The sequence below is a fragment of the Meles meles genome, chromosome 5, assembly GCF_922984935.1.
Source record: "Meles meles chromosome 5, mMelMel3.1 paternal haplotype, whole genome shotgun sequence".
NCBI lineage: Eukaryota > Metazoa > Chordata > Mammalia > Carnivora > Mustelidae > Meles > Meles meles.
Window position 1 is genome coordinate 124297534 of NC_060070.1, and position 18164 is coordinate 124315697.

The 18164-nt window shown below is 53.6% G+C and overlaps 4 protein-coding genes across 7 annotated transcripts; 1 reads left to right on the forward strand and 3 right to left on the reverse strand.

Annotated features, from left to right (window-relative positions):
- Positions 1–35: 35 nt before the first annotated feature.
- Positions 36–6611, reverse strand: LST1 (leukocyte specific transcript 1). 2 transcript variants are annotated; one of them, XM_046006529.1, is made up of 6 exons: positions 6568–6611; positions 5562–5851; positions 1476–1580; positions 1001–1102; positions 706–728; positions 36–249 (listed from the first exon to the last, which is right to left on the reverse strand). In XM_046006529.1, exons 3-6 carry the CDS (start codon positions 1480–1482, stop codon positions 115–117), a joined length of 267 nt encoding a protein of 88 aa, XP_045862485.1. In that variant the 5' UTR covers positions 1483–1580; positions 5562–5851; positions 6568–6611; the 3' UTR covers positions 36–114. The 2 variants fall into 2 exon arrangements, with proteins under 2 accessions (XP_045862485.1, XP_045862484.1); XM_046006528.1 differs by lacking the exon at positions 6568–6611 and having other exon boundaries at positions 5562–5906.
- On the forward strand, positions 991–7260 carry LTB (lymphotoxin beta). Of its 2 annotated transcripts, XM_046006522.1 has the most exons (5): positions 991–1117; positions 4919–5508; positions 5922–5973; positions 6158–6229; positions 6648–7260. In XM_046006522.1, the coding sequence occupies exons 2-5, from the start codon at positions 5344–5346 to the stop codon at positions 7100–7102; spliced, it is 744 nt and encodes a 247-aa protein (XP_045862478.1). In that variant the 5' UTR covers positions 991–1117; positions 4919–5343; the 3' UTR covers positions 7103–7260. The 2 variants fall into 2 exon arrangements, with proteins under 2 accessions (XP_045862478.1, XP_045862480.1); XM_046006524.1 differs by lacking the exons at positions 991–1117; positions 5922–5973; positions 6648–7260 and having other exon boundaries at positions 4637–5508.
- Positions 7261–9451: 2191 nt separating this feature from the next.
- Positions 9452–12085, reverse strand: TNF (tumor necrosis factor). Of its 2 annotated transcripts, none has more exons than XM_046005824.1 (4): positions 11746–12085; positions 11176–11221; positions 10942–10989; positions 9452–10646 (listed from the first exon to the last, which is right to left on the reverse strand). In XM_046005824.1, exons 1-4 carry the CDS (start codon positions 11929–11931, stop codon positions 10225–10227), a joined length of 702 nt encoding a protein of 233 aa, XP_045861780.1. In that variant the 5' UTR covers positions 11932–12085; the 3' UTR covers positions 9452–10224. The 2 variants fall into 2 exon arrangements, with proteins under 2 accessions (XP_045861780.1, XP_045861779.1); XM_046005823.1 differs by having other exon boundaries at positions 11176–11224.
- Positions 12086–13476: 1391 nt separating this feature from the next.
- On the reverse strand, positions 13477–15367 carry LTA (lymphotoxin alpha). Its single transcript, XM_046006355.1, has 3 exons — positions 14908–15367; positions 14716–14821; positions 13477–14474 (listed from the first exon to the last, which is right to left on the reverse strand). Exons 1-3 carry the CDS (start codon positions 15001–15003, stop codon positions 14062–14064), a joined length of 615 nt encoding a protein of 204 aa, XP_045862311.1. The 5' UTR covers positions 15004–15367; the 3' UTR covers positions 13477–14061.
- Between the last annotated feature and the right edge of the window lie 2797 nt (positions 15368–18164).

An 18164-nucleotide genomic window follows, 5' to 3' on the forward strand; every position in this document is an offset into this window, starting at 1 on the left:
GCTGAGTTGGACTGAGAAACCTGAGACACAGAAGGTGGCGAGATACAGTGTTTACTGGGTGGACCGCAGGGTCGGCCTGAGTTCAGGGAGGCGTCTGGGGGAAGTTCTGCTGGCTTAGTTCTTGGCGATGCAGGCATATTCGGTGCTGGGGTCCTCCTTGGTGCCTTCCCTGTGGCCGGGGTCGGGCCTCTCACTGCCGGGCATGGGGAGCAGAGATGCGTAGTGGAGCTCTTGCTCCGAGAGCTGGGCCTGGGGCAGGGAGAAGTACTGCTGGCAGGTGGCCAGAAGAGCCCCCCCTCCCCGTTCTTCTTGTGTGCTGCTGCCCACCCCCTTGCACCTCACTGTCTCCTCAGCGCCCCCACCTCTGTCCCTGCCGGCCTGAGCCCCTGTTCTCTTCTCGCCTCGCCTCTTCTCCCTGGGTCTCTGTTGTTCTTATTCTCCATCTGTTTCTCTTGCCTGCGTCTCTCTCATTCTGTTTCTTTCTCTGTCTCTCTAGTTTCTTCCTCTTTCTCCTTTCTGTCCTATTCCCTTTTCCTTTCTCTACACTATTTCCTTCTGCTCTTCTCATTCTACGTCTCTCTTTCTGCCTCTTTTCTCTCCGCCTCTCTTATGCCCCCGCTTTCCCTCTCTTCTCTTGCCTTCACCCCCCTTCAGCCCTCAGCCTCCTCTTGCTCCCATCACCTGGTTCCCAGACCCCAGACTCACCCAGCTCCTCTCCAGCCTCCTCACTGGAAGAAAAGAAGAAGCTCAGCAGGCCCTTCCCTCCCTTGCCCCCCCCCCCCCCCCCCCCCCCCCGCCCCAGAGGGTGTTTCCTCACTCGCTGACATCTCTGTGGTTCCCATGGCCAAAGCCCCAGTCTCTCTCTTTGGACACTCTTTTCTCTGTCCCACCTTCCTCTCCCAGGGCCGGGTGGGAACTGATGGGGACTTCTGGGAAAGCAGTAGGAATGGGTGTGGGTGGGGGCGACCCTGGGGGATATGTTGTGGGTGATGGGGCTTACCTTTCCGATGGAGCCGACACAGACAGGTGGACACAATGACCACAGCCAGGAGCAGGAGCCCCCCCAGCCCTAAGCTCCCACCACATAGGTAAAGACATTGCTCTGCAGGGCAAAACGGTGAGTATCAGGATCCCATTTCTTCCTTTGTTACCCCATCCTCCTGGTTGGCCGTGGGCATCTCAGCCCCACTCTCCAACAGTTTTAGAGGTAGAAAAATATACTCAGGTTCTTCACTCCAGATCGGGTTACCTCACCTCCTACCACCTCTCACGGGTTCCCTCACTCATACCCATGGTTGCCTCACTCACCCCTCAGGGGCTTCCCATGGCCATCCCTGCTGTCTCTGGGCCTCCCCATGAGGTCCCCTGCCCACCTGCACCAGCTGTCCCCTGGCCATCGACTCGAGGATGGACAGATACTGCTTTCTATCCTCTGTTCCCTGTATACTCCCCACCCTCCCTGTGCCGCCCATTACCTTCCATTAGGTCGAGCACTGAAGACTAACCTGGAGGTCGGGAACCTAGCCCTGCTCTGCAAGGCTAAATGGCCTGGGCCAAGTCACGTGTCTCCAGTTCCTCATCTGCAAAGTGCAGTGCCCTCTGTTATAATTGTTCCAGGGCTGAGGAGCCCCACTGATGTGCCAACCCTGACCTAAGGCACTTTCCTTTTGTCGTTGCTAAGCCTCACAATGTAGGTTATTATGGTGCCTGTTTTAGTGGTGAGGAACCTGAGACTCAAGTCCAGACTCTTATGAGGAGGTCCAGCCTAGAAGTGGGAGAGCTGGCCTTGAACCCCAGAGCTCCAGAGCACAACCCCTTTCTTCTCCCCTAGGCTAACCAGGTGGTTTGTGGGGGCCTCTCCAGCATGGGGTAGTTCTAGGTTCTGGTGAGGGGCTGACAGAGGGGGAGGACCCGGGGTTTCCAGGGTGTGTGTGGACCAGTGAAACCCAGGGGAGGTGGTATTCAGAGCTACCTGGCAGCTGGGACCGCTCCCTCAGCCCAGAGCCACTCTGGGGAGCAGGGCCCTACGTGGCTGGTATGGGGAGCCACTTCCCATGGACAGACACTGCTGGGGCTGAAGTGGGGCATGGAGGAGTGTCTGGGCCCCGTAACTTCCCCTCAGGCACTTCCTGCCCGGCAACCACTGGTTCCTGTTTGAAGGCAAAGAGGGGGGTCGCCGTCTTCACACCACCAGAGCCAGCTGCACTGACCAGGGTCTGGAAACTGGGACCCTGCTGGGCTCAAGAGGAATGCTGGGGTGTGTGGGGGGGTGGGTTGGGGAGCAGAAACACAGGTGGAGAGGAGGGCCTGCAGTCGCCATGAGGGGACGTGGAGACAGAAGTGGATTGTATTTAATTCTTGGGGGAGCAGAGACAGAGGCTGGACAGCAGATGCCTCCAGGGCTCAGAGAACCCCAAAGCCATACTGCCTTCTGTAATCTTAGCTTCATCTCACCGTGGGGCGAGACTGCCCCTCCCTGCCCCGTTTTCCCACCAGGGTTCCTGCTCTCTCCTAGTTTATCCAGAGCCCCTGGCCTGTGCGTAGACAGACTCCAGACTGCCGGAGCTGCCTGGCTGGAGAGGTGTTGCCACTTCAAACATTCTTGCCCCTCCTCCAGCTTTGACATCTCCCCCAGTCTGGATGCCTCCCTAGCTTTGTCAGGAGAGGAAGTTAGGCTTTGAAGGTTAGGTTTACAACATCTTTCCTTTCAGACTCTTAGGACTGTAACTAAGCCTCTAAACTCCCTCAGCTCCAGTCATCCTGTTGCTTCTGCTAGTAGTCAGTGAGTGTGTACCTCCTCTAGGTACCTTTCCTCATTAACTTTTCCCCAATCACCCCTCCCACTGCCTCCGCTGAGAGCTCATGATCCCAGTGTGTATGTGTAGACACACACCCAGGCTCTCACGTGGGAGTGGAAGGAAGCTCTGGTAGATTTGGGGTAACTTGCCTGGTGTCTGGGGCTAAAGAAAGCAGGCCACTTGACTGATTAACGAACAGAATCAGAGGCAGCTAGACTAGATAGATGTATAAGAGTACATGAGTACTGCCAATAGTCTAGGACAGAAAGCCGGTGACAAGTTGGCGTTGGGGAAGGAAGTGGGGGCAATCTAGGTGGACTTCCTGTAGGAGGCAACATTCTGATGTTGTGCACACTCACACAAAAAAGGGCAGTGACCTGAGACCTTCTGGATAGATACCTGATGAAGGCCTCTTAATGGCACTGAGATAGAAAGGGAGATGGGTGCTGGGGATTGCACACCCAGTCGTTAAGGAGGGTGAAGACTGGGGAGCTCATGTGGAGGCAGGAGGTAAGGTGGATATCTGTGCCTGGGTCCACATGCATTTGCATCTCCTTCTTCAAATTCAGAACTTTCTGGCGTTTCTCTCCTCTCCCCCCATCCACAACACTCCCCATGTTGGACAGCAGGACAATATTCATGTTGTTTTTTTTCTCTCACACATTTTATTATTAAAATGTTCAAACAGAACAAAATTGAAATAATTTTATAGTGAACATATCCGTACCACCTACATTCTAAAATGGACAGTTTTCTATATTTACTTGATCACATACCTACCAATCTATCTCATTTTTTGGATACCTTTCAAAGTTGCAAACATCAGTACACATTTTACCCCTAAAGCTCTTACCATGCTTATCAGTGACTCGAGTCCAGCTTTTGTTTCCCCATTTCTTTTTTGGGGGGCTGAGGAAGGCAAGATTTACATACATTAAAATGTATGTAAAGTCAGTATCTGAAGTCAGCACTCAGGAGTTTTTTTTTGTTTTGTTTTTTAAAGCTGTCTTGTGATCAAGGCTCTGGAGCCAGATTGCCTGGGTTCAAATCCTGACTCTGCCACTACTGTGCAGCCTTCTATAAGTTCCTTAACCTCTCTGTGCCTCAGTTTCTTCTTAGAGTTTTTGTCGGGATTAAAAGAATTATTATATATATTTCAAAAAAAAGAATTATTATATATAAAGTGTGTAGATTAGAGGCAAGCACTTGCTAAGTGCTATTTGTGTAATAGCTGTATGTTGTTATTACTACCTAATTGCAGAAATGTCATCAAGAAGGGGACATGAGGGGCGCCTGGGTGGCTCAGTGGGTTAAGGCCTCTGCCTTCAGCTCGGGTCATGATCCCAGGGTCCTGGGATCGAGCCCCACATCGGGCTCTCTGCTCAGCGGGGAGCCTGCTTCCCCCCCCCCCCCGCCCTCTGCCTGCCTCTCTGCCTTTCTCTCACTGCACTGTCTACCATACCATTTGTTGCTGTTTTGTTTTGCTTCCTCATCCATTCATTTGTCCTTCCTTCATTTATTCCAAAACAGGTAGTCAGCACCTGCTAAATAGATGGGGCTCACTCTAGACAGCAAGCTCTTTGAAGGTGGGGCCATGCCCTATCACTCTCCCATCTACACTCTATGGAGGAAGGGAGGTAATGCTCATTTCCATCCCTCCTCAGTGAGTCAACAGTCAGTGGAGAGGCTAAGGTCCCTTTCAGCTGTTATATATATTTTTTTCCTTTAAAGCAATGCTCTTTTTAAAATTTATTTTTTTAAGATTTTATTTATTTATTTGAGAGAGAGAGAGAGAGAGACAGTGAGAGAGGGAACCCAAGCAAGGGGAGCTGGAGAAGGAGAAGCAGGCTTCCTGCTGGGCAGGGAGCCCAATGCGGGGCTCAATGCCAGGACCCTGGGATCATGACATGAGCCGAAGGCAGTCACTTAACTGACTGAGGGACCCAGACGTCCTCAGCTGCTATTTCTGTGGCCTGTCTTAACTCAGCTTCTCAAGCTCTGGGGGTTACGGGTGAGTGAGGGAATGGAAGGAGGAGATTTGGTCTAGTGCCGGCATAAGCTCTTCTCAGGGACCCAGATATTCATCCCTCAAGACCTCAGTTCTTGTCCTCCTATTCCAGCCCTTGACCTCAGAGATGTCGACACAGCCCTCCTTCCAGCACCCACCACTGCGGTGTAGAAGAATGCAGACTGCCCTTGAAATCTGGGGTGTGGTGTTCTCCCTGCGCAGCTCTGCTGCCTGACTTTTTGTAAGCTACCTTCCCTCCCTGGGCCTCAGTTTCCCTCCCTGATGAACCATAAGATCTCTAAGGCCCCCTCCAGCTCTACCCTATAAGCCTGTCTCTTCACCCCTGACTTCTTCCCCAGTTCAGAGAACCTGGGCATCCAGCTGCCCCACCCCAGCTCTGGGTAAACAGGAAGCTGGGTGAGGGGAGCAGGGGTGTGTGGAAAGTCCCAGCCAGGTGTGTGGGTCTATGGGGAGGGGGTGGCCCCACCCCTGAAGTATGAAAGCCCCCCTGCCTGCCCTGGCCCTGGCTCAGTCTCAATGGGTTCACTGGGGCTAGAGGGCCGGGGTAGGAGGCCCCAGGGGAAGGGCTGCCTCCTGCTGGCTGTGGCAGGAGCCACTTCCCTGGTGACCCTGCTGCTGGCTGTGCCTATCACTGTCCTGGCTGTGCTGGCCTTGGTGCCCCAGGAGCAGGGAGGAGGCCTGGTGAGTAGCTGCAACAAGCCTGGAGGAGCTGTGTGCTGCTGATGCCCACTTACCTCTAGCTACGCCTGGGGCTCTCTTGTCTCCTCCTGCTCAGTCGACTTGGCTGTCCCTGATGAGGATGCCTTGTCTGCCTCTTTGTTGGTCCTCTTCCCATTTTTCCCGTGATGCTGTTGTGTCCTGATATCTCCAAGCTCCTTCCTGGTTGTCTAGCTGTCTCCTCTCCTCTTCCCAAGACATACTCAGGCCTCCATCTCTGCCCAAGAACATATGCCTCGCTGGCTCTCCCTCCCAGGGAGATGTGTGTTGGGGCTGGTAGGAAAAACCCCAGGCCTGGAGCTTGGGTCTGCGTTGGGAGGGGTGGGAATGGCATCAGCTAACACTGAACTCTGGGCACTGTGACCCCACCCACCCAGGTAACAGGGACGGCTGAACCGGGGGCACAGGCCCAGGCCCAGCAGCGTTTGGGTAAGAGCAGACCATCTCCCCTTCCCCTACTCCGGCCCTTCAGGGATGCCCAGCTCCCATCCAGCTGCATCTCTCGGTGAACTCATCCTTCCCGGAATCCCGTCCTGGCGCCCTGTCCTCTTGGGGGGACCACGCATGGAAGGCCGCCCTGGCCCGCAATCGTGGACTCTTTCCCCCCTTCCAGGGTCACAGAAGCTGCCAGAGGAAGAGGCAGAAACAGATTTCAGCTCCAGGCTCCCCGCCGCCCACCTCATAGGTAAGGATCTCACAGGTAGTTCAAGGATGCTAGCGCAGCTGCCCACAGTCCCTTTGCTCTGTCATAGAGGGTTCGCTTTCCGACCTGCTTCACCACCTCTCGTCCCTAAAGCTCCCACCTTCCTCTCCTCCCCATTCCATCTCCTTGCTTCCCTCCTGGAGCTGTCAAAACCCCTCCTAGATTTCCCCACTACCCCACCACCACGCTACGCACTCCACACTCGGGTGCCCTCAATCCCCTCCCGCAAATCACTGCAGAGGTGGCGTGCGCGCCCTCGCCCCGCCCCCGGGCTCGGATCCTGCTGGGCGTTAACAGCCCCGACTCTCCCTCCTGCTCACCCTCCCGGAAGTCCCCCGGGCCGGGATCCTTCCTCCAGGATCCGGCACTCGAGCGCCGACAGGCCCCGGTTTCTCCGCAGGCGCCTGGACGAAGGGGCAGGGGCTGGGCTGGGAGGCGAAGAAAGAAGAAGCGTTCCTGAGGAGCGGGACGCAGTTCTCGGGCGCCGAGGGGCTGGCGCTGCCGCAGGACGGCCTCTATTACCTCTACTGTCACGTCGGCTACCGGGGCCGAGCGCCCCCTGCCGGCGGGGCCCTGCTGGACCACTCGGTCACGCTGCGCAGCCGGCTGTTCCGCGCTGGGGGCGCCTACGGGCCGGGGACTCCCGAGCTGCTGCTCGAGGGCGCAGAGACCGTCACCCCCGTCCTGGACCCGGCCCGGACGCGCGAGTACGGCCCCCTCTGGTACACGAGTGTGGGCTTCGGCGGGCTGGTGCAGCTCCGGAGGGGCGAGAGGGTGTACGTCAACATCAGTCACCCCGATATGGTGGACTACAGGAGGGGGAAGACCTTCTTTGGGGCGGTGATGGTGGGGTGAGGGCGGGGGAAACGACTGCCTCGTAGGGACGTGTGACTCAGCCCAGGTATTGGGGACCCAGACCTCAGGGACCCCGTGGCGGTGGGGAAAATGCAGGAGACTGGAAACTAAGGGCAAACCTGAAGAAAATAAAGAATGTAAAGCTTTAGTGCTTCCGAGCACGGGTGCCCAGGTCTCTCATGTCTTGATTCAGGGTGGCTACTGCAAGGGGTGGTTACCTAGTCTTTTCTTCTGGTTGCTTGAAACAATTCATGTCACTTCCTGTGGCTTCTGCCCTCTGAGAAGGCGATCCGCTGATTTCCCACCCACCTCCTGTCTGAATCTCGCCCAGCATTAGCCCAGTGGGAAGATGGAAGAAGGGGATCTCCTTAAGCCCCAAAGCATCTCCAAGCCTCCTCCTTCTCAGATCCTCAGAGCCTTCACCAGACTCCACCTGCGTTCCTTTCTTTGGGGTCCCTTCTGTCAGTGAGAGGAATCCTGACAAGGGAAGGCAGCCCTGCTTGGAGGAACCAGGATGGGAAGAAGGAATAAAGCCCTGGGGGCCTAGCACTTCTTCCCTGCTGCCTGTCTGGCTGCCTGAAGCCCGCTTTAGCCACTACCCCACAGTACACTGTCCTCCAAGGAAAAACACACAGCTCATTGGGTGTGAGGGAAGAGGCGGAAAGATAGGGCCTGGGACATCAGGGCAAAGCTGGGGAGAAGAGGAAGAAAGGAAATCTGGGGCCATTGGCCCTATCCAGGGTGAGATGGAAAGTCCTCACCCCTTGTTCACACCTCAGGTCTGCTTTTCATATGTTGGCAAGTGCGGGGGCCCCAGGGTGAGTAACAGCAGCCCCCTCACCCCAAACACCCCATGACCGACTTTCAGCTCCGGGCTGAGGGAGGCAGAGAGGGACCCAAGGCCCTATCTAGGTCACCCCAGTGGGTCATCCCACCCCTGCGGCATACCACACAATTTTCCCCTCCCAGCAGCCTGTCAGGAAGGAAAGACCAACTTCCGAACCCAGTGGGGACTCCCACTCTCTGGGTCTTCACTTCTGACTCCATATTTGTGTGTGACTCTGTGTCCAGAACTTTCCTGAGGAGTGGGAGTGCTTTTCTCTTTCCAGCCCATCTTCCTCACGACCCTCCCCTCATTTTTCACCAAGAACATCTGGGAGAGCTGACATGTGAGTCCTTCACCTGCATCCTATTCCTGTTTTAAATTTTCTTTCGTTTCTTCAATTTCACTGAGAGACAGAAGTAGTAGAAAGAGCTGGTGGCTGGACAAAGAAGAAATTCAGAATTCTCTGAGGGCTTACTCTGCCAAGTGCTATGCTGGGTGCTGATGTAGCTTAGGCCTTCTATTGTGGCCCCATATGCAGGAGGTGTTCCTGTCTTCCTTGGGGAGATGAGGCTCAGTAACTGATTCAGGCTGCACAGTTGGGGCTGCTAGGGGATCTTGGGATCAGGCGATTTGGAGCCCGGATGCCTGAAGGTCTGGAAGTGCTTTGGCTGTGATTCAGGTGCCTAAGAATGTGGCTCTTCCCAGACTCTCTCTAGCAGGCTGCAACATCAGGAAATCTCACCTGAGCACTTGAGGTGCAGGACTTCCCCACTGGAATTCCCAGAGTCGGAAATTCCCATGCCCTGAGGGAGAGGTAATTAGGTTCAGGCTCCAGTTTCCTGCGGGAGGGGCTTATTTGCCCAGGCTTTGTTAAATGCAGGGCTCCTGAGCCCCTGTAGTCCCCTGAGTGGGGACTGTGTTCAGACATCTCTTTTTTTCTTTTGAACTTTTATTTGTATTTATTTTACGCGTTCAAGGATCTCTCTCTCTCTTTTTTTTTAAAGATCTATTCAGGGTGCCTGGGTGGCTCAGTGAGGTAAAGCCTCTGCCTTCAGCTCAGGTCATGATCCCAGGGTCCTGGGATCCAGTTCCGCATCAGGCTCTCTGCTCAGCAGGGAGCCTGCTTCTCCGTCTCTCTCTGCCTACTTGTGATCTCTGTCTGGCAAATAAATAAATAAAATCTTAAAAAAAAAATAAAAGATCTACTCATCTATTAGAGAGATTACAAGCATGCGTGCACATGTCAGTGAGCAGAGGGAGGGGCAGAGAGAGAGGGAGAGAAGCAGACTCCCTGCTGAGAAGCCCGGCTCCATCCCACCATCCTGAGATCAAGACCTGAGCCAAAATCAAGAGTCAGACATCCAACCCACTGAACCACCCACGCCCCGCCAAGTTCAGGGATCTTAAGGCTTGTAGAGAGAGGACTTCAGAGAGTGGCCTTCCACCCCCCAAAGAAGAGGAAGATGCAGAATTAATTCGATGAGACCGTGTTTCTTTTCTAAGCACATTTTATTTCTCGCCACTGACCAGTAGGGCGGTTACAGACATCACTCCCCTGGGGAGCAGAGGTTCAGCGATGCAGTGACAGTCAGTCACCAAATCAGCATTATTTAGATAACTCGATCAGATAAATATTTTTGAAAAATGAAAGCAAAAGGAGGCACAGAGGCCAGGAGGCCGGGTGGGAACAGCCTAGAGTTCAGCTCCAAATTTTCACAGAAAACATGTCTGAGCCAAGGCAGCCCCTACATTTGGTCTCCCAGGACACCCCAGCCTCCCAATAAATACATTCATCAGTAAATAAATAAATAATAAATAAATAATAAATAATCACAAGTGCAAACATAAATAGAGAGAACTGGCCCCATTGTGGGAGAGTCTGGGCTTTCCTTCTCAGGAAGAATCTGGAGACATTTGAAGAAAGGGAGACCTGAGGTCCATTCATGTCATGTTCTAGGTGAGATCTTCTCAAGGAATGTTCTGAAGTGTTCTAGCCAAAACGAAAATTTCCCTGACCCCCACATTCCAAGTGTTCCAGGTTGCATTCAGGGATCCAAACTTGCGGTGTCCAGTGAGCGCTGGAAGCCCTAGTTTGCATTCTTGGTGGGGGCCAGTGCTCCATTGTCTGGGTCACGCATCCCTGAATCTTAGGTTTCTAAGTGTTGTTGTTTAAAATTCTAAGCTTGAGGCCCAGCTCTGAGCCCCTAATTCTCTTTCTAAGCCAGAAGGGGTTTGTGGGTCGGGAGGAGTGGGTAATAAAAAGTTTGTGGTGGGCAAGGATGGACATCCTGCCCCCTCACAGGGCAATGATTCCAAAGTAGACCTGCCCGGATTCGGCAAAGTCGAGATAGTCAGGCAGGTTGATCTCAGCGCTGAGTCGATCCCCCTTCTCCAGTTGGAAGACCCCTCCTAGGTAGATGGGCTCATACCAGGGCTTGGCCTCAGTCCCCTCTGGGGTCTCCCTTTGGCAAGGGCTCTTGATGGCAGAGAGGAGGTTGACCTTGGTCTGGTAGGAGACAGCGAAGCGGCTGATGGTGTGGGTGAGGAGCACATTGGTGGAAGAACATCCTTGGCCCTTGAAGAGGACTTGGGAGTAGATGAGGTACAGCCCGTCTGATGGCACTATTAGCTGGTTGTCTGTTAGCTCCACACCATTGGCCAGGAGGGCATTGGCACGCCGGCTCAGCCATTGGAGTTGTCCCTCAGCTTCGGGGTTTGCTGGAGGGAAGGAGAGAAGGAGGGTGGGGTGAGTCAGTGTGACCCTGTCAGTTCCACTCTCCACATCCTGGCCCACAAGTTCTGCCCACCCCCCACATCCGGTTCCTGTCCCCTCTGTCTGTCTTCCCACATCCCATCTGGCCATGACGTTCTGAGTATCCCCCTCAAGACCAGTGAGTCCTTCTCATACCATCTCCAAGGTCTGTCTACCCTCGGCCTGGTTCAGCCCCCAGATCCTATCCCTCCACATCCTAGCTGCTTCACCGTCCCCCAGCCGAATCCTCAGAGCTCTTACCTACAACATGAGCTACAGGCTTGTCACTTGGAGTTCGAGAAGATGATTCTGAGGAAGAAAAAGGAAAGAAAAAGGTAAGACCCTTAAGCTTCCTGGAAAAGATCCCACTACTTTGACCTCCAAGCCTCCTCCCCTCAAACCAAAACCCTGAATTTCCCCCACTGTGGCTATCCCAGGACCAACCCCCACCCCACCCAAGCCCAGAATCCGGAGAGGGGCTTTGGAGATACTTACTGACTGTCTGGGCCAGAGGTTTGATTAGTTGGAGGCCATCTGGGAGCTGCTGGGGAAAAGAAGGAGTTTTAGCATCAGAGCAAGTCACCCCAAATGAGAAACAGCGAGGCTGCTTCTGCAGCTCGTACTCTAGTTTCCTCTCACCATTCATCCATTCCCCAACACTTTCACTGAGTGTCTTCCACGAGCCGGACACGCTCTTTTCTTATCTCTTTCCTCACATCTCTCCTTATCTCTCTCTCATATTGTCCACATCTTTCTGTCTCACATCTTTATTCATACCACTTTTTCCGTTCCCATCTCTCTCCCCACACCCCACATCTCTCCACACATCTCTCTTTACATATGACTGCGGGCTCATTCATTCATTCAAGAAGCATTCAGTGAGCACCTTCAGTGGGTTCCCTCCCTCTCTCTCTCTTCCCCCATCTCTCTCCATGTCTCTTTCTGCCTCCACGTCTTTCTCCACATTTTCTCTCTCACCAGTCCCCATCAGCACACCTCTTTCCCCCACCTGGTCTCTCTCTCTCCCTGGGTGGGAGAATGAGCAGAGTCTGGTGAGGCACTCACCTCTTCCCTCTGGGGGCCGATCACTCCAAAGTGCAGCAGGCAGAAGAGTGCGGTGGCTCCTGCGACGAGGAGGAAGGAGAAGAGGCTGAGGCACCAGCACCTTCGGGAGCCCTTGGGGGCCCCTGCCTTCTTGGGGAGTGCCTCCTCGCCCAGCTCCACATCCTGGATCATGCTTTCAGTGCTCATGGCGTTCTTTCCAGAGGGGCTCAAGTCCAGCTGGGTGATGGTAGAGCCCTGGGGCAGTGTGTATTAGAGGGAGAGAATCGCTCTGCAGCTTGTCTGGGGGTGTGTCGCCTGAGAGGTTATTTCCAGGGGGTTCTGGAGTTGCTTCTGTCTCTCCTGGCTGGTGCCCTGATGTCCTCTCTGAGGGAGCTTCTGCTGGCTGGGTGTGCAAACAGCTGCATTTATATACCCGTGGGGCGAGAGGAGGGCGGGGAAAGGCTCTCATTCAACCAGCGGAAAACTTCCTTGGTGGAGAAACCCATGAGCTCATCTGGAGGAAGCGGTAGTGGGCCCTACACCTTCTGTCTCAGTTTCTTCTCCATTGCGGGGGCGGGGGTTTGGAAAGTTGGGGACACCCAGGCATCAAGGATACTTCCTATCCATCCCACTCGGATTCCGACGGAGGCTTGCTGGGCCAGTCACTGTGGCGTATGTAGGACCCTGGAGGCTAGACCCCAGTTTCCCTCTGCTGGGAACTGGACCCTTAGTTCCCATTCCATTTTTTTTTTTTTTTTTTTGAGGTTCAGGTCTGTGGCCTGTTTTCCTCTGATTTCCAGACTGGACTTAGGTAGGTGTAGAGCTAGACATGGGAAGGGGTTCAGAAAGCTGACCCCTTGATGGGGAGAAAAATTGGGGGGAAGCTATGCTAGGTCCTGAGACATGTGTTGAGGCCCCTGGGGGAAAAAGGAGCTTGAGAGAAGGGAGCTTGAGGTGGGGGATATGGATGGGGTCTCTGAAAGGGCTGGAGAGGGGTTGGTAATTGACAGGGACATGCCTGGGACAGCCCCAGTGGGAGTGAAAGCAACCCTGGGAATTCACAAGCCCTATGAGAGCAGGCCTTCTCCTTTCATTCTGACAAGAGACTCAGCAGTGCTGGTTTCAGTCTTGGCTTCCAAGGGAATCTGAGGCCCTGAAGCCCCCATCCGTTAGAACCCCTGTGTGTAGCCATGTATCCCAAAGAACTCTAGTGCCCTCCGGATTTCTGGAGATAGCCCTAGCTCTCAAAGCCCCTCTGTGTGACCATGTCTCCTGAAACGTCTCCTGTGTTCCCCATCTCCCCAGTCTTGGGGGTCTCCCATTCCATTTTTCCAGAAGGTCCTCATGTCCACCCCCATAGTCCTGAACACTTTTTGGTGTGGTCACTTCCCCCCAGAGGACTCCTGTAATCCCCATTCCTCAGAGCCTCAGAGTGGCCATATCCGCCAGTGGTCCCCTGACCCCTCCACTCCTCCAGACCTTGGACACCAATTTTTCCTTTCTCTTCCCAGCTTATCCTTTGTTTTCCTTGCCGTGGTTGGGCTCCCTCACCTCTGTGATCCCGCCACATTTCCCCAGAGCTCCTAAGACCCCTTCATTTCCTTGTAGTCTACAGTTCCTGTCTCTTCTGAGGCCCCTGTTCTCCTTCCATTTCTTAGAGACCTGGGAAATTCTCCCCTTCCAGACAGACAAACATAGTCACACAGCATTTCAGAGAAAAGAGGTTTATTGGGCTTCACAGAAGGTGCAGATGTCTCTTCATGGGGTGTTTGTTAATCAGTGACGATCTGAAGAGTCTTTTGATTCCTTCTAGAGCTCCCTGGTGTCTCAGGCCCGCTTGTCTTCTCTTTCACTGGATTATCCTTACGCCGTGTTCTCTCGCTCATCATCTCTCGAGCTTATTTCTCTCTCTCTCTTCTGGTGGCCCACTGTTATTCCCTTCCCTCTATCCTCCATAAATAAATAATTTAATTTTTTCCCTTCATAAATAATCCCTCCTCCCCTACCTTCTGTCATCCTCCCGGCTTCTCCCGGTGTCTGCCCCCTCCATGTCCAGGGCTAGGTCCTCCTTCAACTGGCAGGACAGATGAAGAGCCCTGGGCAGGAATTTCTAGGCAGACTTGAAATCCTCAGCCTAGCACTGGGGTTTGCCAAAGGGAGGTATGGTCCCTGGGGTGCCTAGAATTCCTTTTTTGGAAGCTCTAGGTAACACGAGCAGGGGAGACTTGAGGTTATTGGAAGGGTCAAAAGAGAGGTGCGGTGACCCTTGAAGTAGTTGGAATGGAGGTAAAATGGGGAGAAGGTCTTGAAACCAATTATTTTTCTTTCTGGATTTTTCTACAGAGCAAAGGCCCCAAAGAAGACACTACTAGGGCTGAGGAGTAGGTGGGAGACGCCATCTGTGTGAGTGGAGAGCTGATCTCCCTGGGTGAGCAGGAACACAGCTCCCTGGTACACGGAGCGCACCCAAGGTCCCTGTGGGCCTGGGCACACGGACTTCTGAGCGCTGAGGAGAGGCACGTGGAAAGGGTACTGGGAGGAGAAGAGCTGGACCTCATGGGCCAGGTAAAGAGGAGTGGGGGTGGCCTTGGGGAAGCAGCCTTCCCCAGAGAAGACCACCTGGGAGTAGACAAAGTAGAGGCCACTGGTGGGGACCAGGAGGGAATTGTTGCTCAAAGAGAAGCCATGGCGGAGGAAGGCACGATCTGTGTTGGCTCTCCAGCGCAGTGAGTTCTGGGTGCTGGGGTCTCCTAGGAAGAGCCAAAGGGGATGGGAGAGGTCAAGAGCCTGGGAGTCAGCACTCTTAATTCCTGAGGAAGTAGGTGCTGGGGCAAGCTCCTGGGGGATGGCTGGGAGGACAGAGGGGAGTGAGATACCTCTGTTCTGAGGCATGGGGGAAGTTTGGGGAGAGGTGCAGTAAATGCATGGTCGCTTGAAGGGGGTGTAGGAGAAGAGCTGGGGGGCATGTCCAGGGGGCCGGGTGATGTTTACCAATAAGATGAGCAGCAGGTTTGAGGGTGCCTGGCGCCAAGTGCTTCTGAGGGTTGTGGTAGGCAGTCCGGGCAGCTGAGGGTGAGATGCTGACACCGGGAAGCCCCTAGGGGACAAGAGGGTGGAGCGTGGCTCTAGGGCCCAAAGTTTGGCGGGCCCACCCCTGCAGCCCCCATTCTCCTGCTGCCTCACCTGGGCCTCAGGCGGCAGGGCCAGCAGCAACCCCAGAAGGAGGAGGAGGGGGGCGCTGCACACCCGCAGGAGGTAGAGCCGTCCAGGTGGTGTCATGGGGAGAACCTGCGGGGAGAGAGAGACAGTGAGCGGGGCGGGGCACGGGGCGGATGACGGGCCTCCTGCCGGCGGAGACAGCTGCGGGAGAGCCAGCGCCACGGCGAGAGAAGGGGACAAGATGCAATCAGGAAAACCCCGGTGTGAGCAGGGGGGCACAGAAAGAGAAACAGGCGCGAGAAGGGAACAGAGAGGGAGCGTGGCAGAAACAGAGAACGTGTGACAGACACAGAAAAAAGACTGACTGATGAAGAGTCAGACAGCGGGGAGCAAACCACACGTACCCCCCCCCCCCCCCGCCCCGCCCCAGACCCAACCCCAGGCAGGAGGTACGGGAGTGCCCAGGTGCCCGCGGAGGGGCAGGGGTGCCCAGGGGACTGCGCCGCCCAGGCAGCCCCAGGAGACCAGGCGGGAGAGTCTCACCTGCTGTGCGGGGCCCCTGGGCCTGGACGCCTGGGTCCCTTTATAGAGGAAGCGGCAGTGGCAGCGTGGCAGCGTGGCAGGCGGCGGGCGGGTTCTAGGCCCCGGGCTGGGCCTGGGGAAGCCCCCAGGGCTGAGAAGATGCTGCCGTTTCAGTCGAAGGCAGGAAAGGCTGAGGCCTAGGAGTGAACCACAGGCTGGGGGCTCAGACGACTGAGTTCTGGGAAAGGGAGCGGGGTCAGGGGAATCGTGGGCTGGGAGGGCCAGGGAGCGGGGTCAGCCTTAGGAGTTCCAGAGAAGGGACAGTCAGTTCGGGGAGGAGGGGGGTGGGAACAGCTGGGGCGTGGGCTGGAGGCCAGGTTCCCTGAAGAGCGATTATATATAACACCTCTGCACCCTTGGTTGATTACAGGCTACTCTCTGTGCCCATTTCCTCCTCTTCTCCCCTCGTCCTTGTCCCAAATGGTTCAAGTCGCACACGTCCCAGTATGTGTATTTTCCCGGTCCTCTGGCAGGTTTTCTATCAAGAAGTTGCATTATATACCCCTTTGCCTGGGACATTCTGGTTTATGCTTGTTGTCCTGGTGAAAATGTTCATGGATCTCCCTTTTGCTCTCACAGAGTCCTGGTTTGGAAGATAAATGTCATGGTTCCCCTATTAAGAGATGTTGCCACAGATCAGATTTTTAATTTTTTAAAGATTTGATTGATTGATTGATTGATTTAATTGAGACAGAGAAAGAGAGAAAGAGTGGGGAAAGGCAGGAGAGGGAGAAGTCCAAGCAGACTTCCTGCTGAGCAGGGAGCGTGATGTGATGGAGCACTCGATCCTGGGACCCTGGGATCATGATTTGAGCGGAAGGCAGAGGCTTCACCAGCTGAGCCGCCCAGCGGTCCCAGATCAGATTTATATAACCCCAAACACACTCTGGGCTGGAGGAATGTAGCAACTTCCGAAGTTCTCTACAGGGAAGGCTTTGGAATTCCACGCAGGAGGAGCTTGAGGGTGGGTGAGCTAGGATAGAGTGGGGATGACCAAAGGACTTGTCTGGAAGCTGTGTTTGCAGAGCCAGGATACTGTCTAAGATTCCCCTCTTTTAACTTGGGTACAATAAGGCACATGTCTCTTAAGTTTATGGCCTGATGAGCTTTGCCATCTGATTATAGCCATAAAGCCACCATACAGTTCAACATATTCGCAGGTCCCCAGAAGGTTCTCTCATGCCCCTCTCCCAGCTGATACCTTTCAAAGATAACCAACGACTTTCTGACCTCTATCACCATGGATTAATTGTTCCTGCTTCTGAATGTCATAGAGATGAAGTCACACAGAATGTACTGTTTGGGTTTGACTTCTTTCACCCAACGCGATGTTTGGATTCATCCATGTGGCTGCATTTATCAGTATGGGTTTTTTTTTTTTTTTTCCTCATTAGGATGTAATAGTCTATCGTGTGAATATACTCTAGCTTACTTACCCATTCTTCTGTTGATAGACATTTGGTTTGTCTCTACTTTTTGGCCACTATGAAAGATGTTGATATGAACATTCTTAAAAATGAGCCAGTTTTCACTTAATTTGTAAGTAAAAAAATAAGCAAGGTTTCTAAAGATGATTTTGTCCATGTTTCAGAAGATTGAGAAAATGGGCTCTCTCAAATATCATGGTTATTTTTATTGATGTTGGTATGCTTTCATTTTGAGAGTTTTGAATGGCTAAAGCCCCCCCTCCCTGCCCCTGTGACATTGGGGATATGGTTGTTCTCCTCTGGCACAATGTTTCTGAGTAGTCTTGGGGTCCCGTGGCACATAAGTAACATTCAGGGTGTGTATGAGCCATTTCTCCTGCTTTCCTCCCTCTTCTTGAGGCCCTTCGCCTTTCATGCTTTCCTAGTCCGATAAGACTATTGTTTCTTTTCATTCTCCTTCCACCCCTTTAACTTTCTCTCTATTTCACAAACATTTATTGAGCACCTTATATAAGGCATTGAGGATACATATGTGAAAGAGAGTCCCCATGCACTCTGGGGCCTCCAAAACCATAAGACGGGAAAGTTAGCAGATAATTACAATAGAGTGTGACGGTGGGCTTATGGTTGTCCACAGAAAAACCTTTGAACTTGGCTTGGGGGAGGGGTGTTAGGTATTAAGTGTTGAGAGAGATCCTGAGCAGAGATGGAGCAGGAGGGAGAGAGAGAGAGTCTTAAGCAGGCTCCATGCCCAGGGCAGAGCCCAATGTGGGGCTTGACCTCAGGACCCTGAAATCATGACCTGAGTCAAAATTGAGAGTCAGGTGCTTAACCAACTGAGCCACCCAGGTAACCCTTCACTAGCACTTTAGGATCACTTGATGTTCTACCAAAATGACGTTGAAAAACTTGTTTTGGATAAACTCAATAGTCTTATTCTTGGGGCTTTCTCCTAGATTGCTACACACTGCAGGAGAGTCATGTCACAGAAGGGGCCTTCTGCTCATCCTGGCCATCTCACCTGAGAGAACCCTTAGGATTTCTCGATCTTCTTTTCTTGATTTGATGTTCTACTCCTGCGAGTGATGTTCTAAATCTCTGTGCCTCTTACACCTCAATTTTACCTCTTTACTCTCCGTTGGTGAAGCTGTCATCTATTTCATTGAGCTTAAGGCCACCCAAGCTGATCTCTTCACTTCCTTCTTTTTCCTTCACTTTATTTATACTTTGGGTATGAATAGAAGGAGCAGAGATGAGGCTTAGGAGGTAAGC

Bases quoted from the DNA above. Each gene is read 5' to 3' on its own strand.
- LST1 (XM_046006529.1), bottom strand. The intron at 729-1,000 runs GTAAGCCCCATC...CTTTTCTTCCAG, and splicing joins GTGTCGGCTCCATCGGAAAG to TGAGGAGGCTGGAGAGGAGC. The intron at 250-705 runs GTGAGTCTGGGG...TCCCTGCCCCAG, and splicing joins GGAGGCTGGAGAGGAGCTGG to GCCCAGCTCTCGGAGCAAGA.
- LTB (XM_046006522.1), top strand. From the start codon at position 5,344: ATGGGTTCACTGGGGCTAGAGGGCCGGGGTAGGAGGCCCCAGGGGAAG. The intron at 5,509-5,921 runs GTGAGTAGCTGC...CCACCCACCCAG, and splicing joins AGGAGCAGGGAGGAGGCCTG to GTAACAGGGACGGCTGAACC. The intron at 5,974-6,157 runs GTAAGAGCAGAC...CCCCCCTTCCAG, and splicing joins CCAGGCCCAGCAGCGTTTGG to GGTCACAGAAGCTGCCAGAG.
- TNF (XM_046005823.1), bottom strand. From the start codon at position 11,931: ATGAGCACTGAAAGCATGATCCAGGATGTGGAGCTGGGCGAGGAGGCA. The intron at 11,225-11,745 runs GTGAGTGCCTCA...TCTTTTCCCCAG, and splicing joins TCGGCCCCCAGAGGGAAGAG to CAGCTCCCAGATGGCCTCCA. The intron at 10,990-11,175 runs GTAAGTATCTCC...TTTCTTCCTCAG, and splicing joins ACCTCTGGCCCAGACAGTCA to AATCATCTTCTCGAACTCCA.
- LTA (XM_046006355.1), bottom strand. From the start codon at position 15,003: ATGACACCACCTGGACGGCTCTACCTCCTGCGGGTGTGCAGCGCCCCC. The intron at 14,822-14,907 runs GTGAGGCAGCAG...CTTGTCCCCTAG, and splicing joins CCCTGCCGCCTGAGGCCCAG to GGGCTTCCCGGTGTCAGCAT. The intron at 14,475-14,715 runs GTAAACATCACC...GGCTCTTCCTAG, and splicing joins ACCTGCTGCTCATCTTATTG to GAGACCCCAGCACCCAGAAC.